The sequence below is a fragment of the Parus major genome, chromosome 21 (assembly GCF_001522545.3).
Source record: "Parus major isolate Abel chromosome 21, Parus_major1.1, whole genome shotgun sequence".
Classification (NCBI taxonomy): domain Eukaryota; kingdom Metazoa; phylum Chordata; class Aves; order Passeriformes; family Paridae; genus Parus; species Parus major.
Genome location: NC_031789.1, coordinates 827,868 through 828,961, shown reverse-complemented (window position 1 = coordinate 828,961; position 1,094 = coordinate 827,868). Strand labels below are relative to the sequence as shown.

The window sequence follows — 1,094 nt, the reverse complement described above, 5'->3', positions numbered from 1 at the left end:
GGGATTCATCCTGATGGAATATCCTAGGTGGGGATTTATCCCAATCCCAACGGGATATCCCAAAGATGGATTTATCCCAATGGGATATCCCAAAGATGGATTTATCCCAATGGGATATCCCAAAGATGGATTTATCCCAATGGGATGTCCCGAACGGGGATTCATTCCCGGGAATGCTCACCGTGGTTCCGGGGGAAGGCGGCCACGTTCCCGTCCTGCAGCCCCGCCAGCAGGAACTCGGGGCTGTTCCGGAGGCACAGGATGGGCGGCATTCCCGGGATCTGGCAGCGCAGCAGGCACGGCGTTCCCGAATCCACGCTGCCGTACACCAGCAGGCTGGGAAGCATTGGGGCCGGAATTCCAGGATCAGCCCCGGAGCAGCTGGGATTCCAGGATCCCAGGATGCCGTTGAGGGAACGGAGCTGGGATTTGGGATGGGAGCTGGGATTTGGGATGGGAATTGGCATTTGGGATGGGAGTTGGGATTTGGGATCCAGTCTAGGATTCAGGCTTGGAGCTGGGATTCGGGATTGGAGCTGGGGTTTGGGATGGGAGCTGGGATTTGGGATTGGAGCTGGGATTTGGGATGTGAATTGGCATTTGGGATGGGAGTTGGGATTTGGGATGGGAGCTGGGATTTGGGATGTGAATTGGCATTTGGGATGGGAGTTGGGATTTGGGATGGGAGCTGGGATTTGGGATCCAGGCTGGGAGTCAGGAAGGGAACTGGGATTTGGGATCGGAGCTAGAGTTTGGGACCAGGGTCGGGATTTGGGGCCAGGGCCAGGATTTGGGATCGGAGCCGGGATTTGGGACCAGGGCCGGGATTTGGGACCAGGGCCAGGATTTGGGACCAGGGCCAGGATTTGGGATCGGAGCCAGGATTTGGGATCGGAGTCGGGATTTGGGACCTCACCTCCCGTCCTGCAGCCCCAGGCACACTGCGGGGTGGGGGGAGTTGGGGGCCGGATCCGGGGCCATTCCCTGCTCCCCGGGATCCTCGGGATTCGGCTCCGGGATGAATTCCATGCACAGCACCGGGGCCGGCACCGGGAAGGATTTGACGGTTCGGGGCACGGAGCGGTTCAGGGAGA

The 1,094-nt window shown here is 59.5% G+C and overlaps 1 protein-coding gene across 1 annotated transcript in view; it reads right to left on the bottom strand.

The window, feature by feature from the left end:
* Nucleotides 1-1,094, bottom strand: part of ARHGEF10L (Rho guanine nucleotide exchange factor 10 like) — a 25,059-nt gene that overhangs the window by 5,701 nt on the left and 18,264 nt on the right. Inside the window, 2 exon segments of the mRNA XM_033519355.1 lie at nucleotides 182-336; nucleotides 917-1,092. Coding sequence (XP_033375246.1) covers nucleotides 182-336; nucleotides 917-1,092 — 331 coding nt within the window.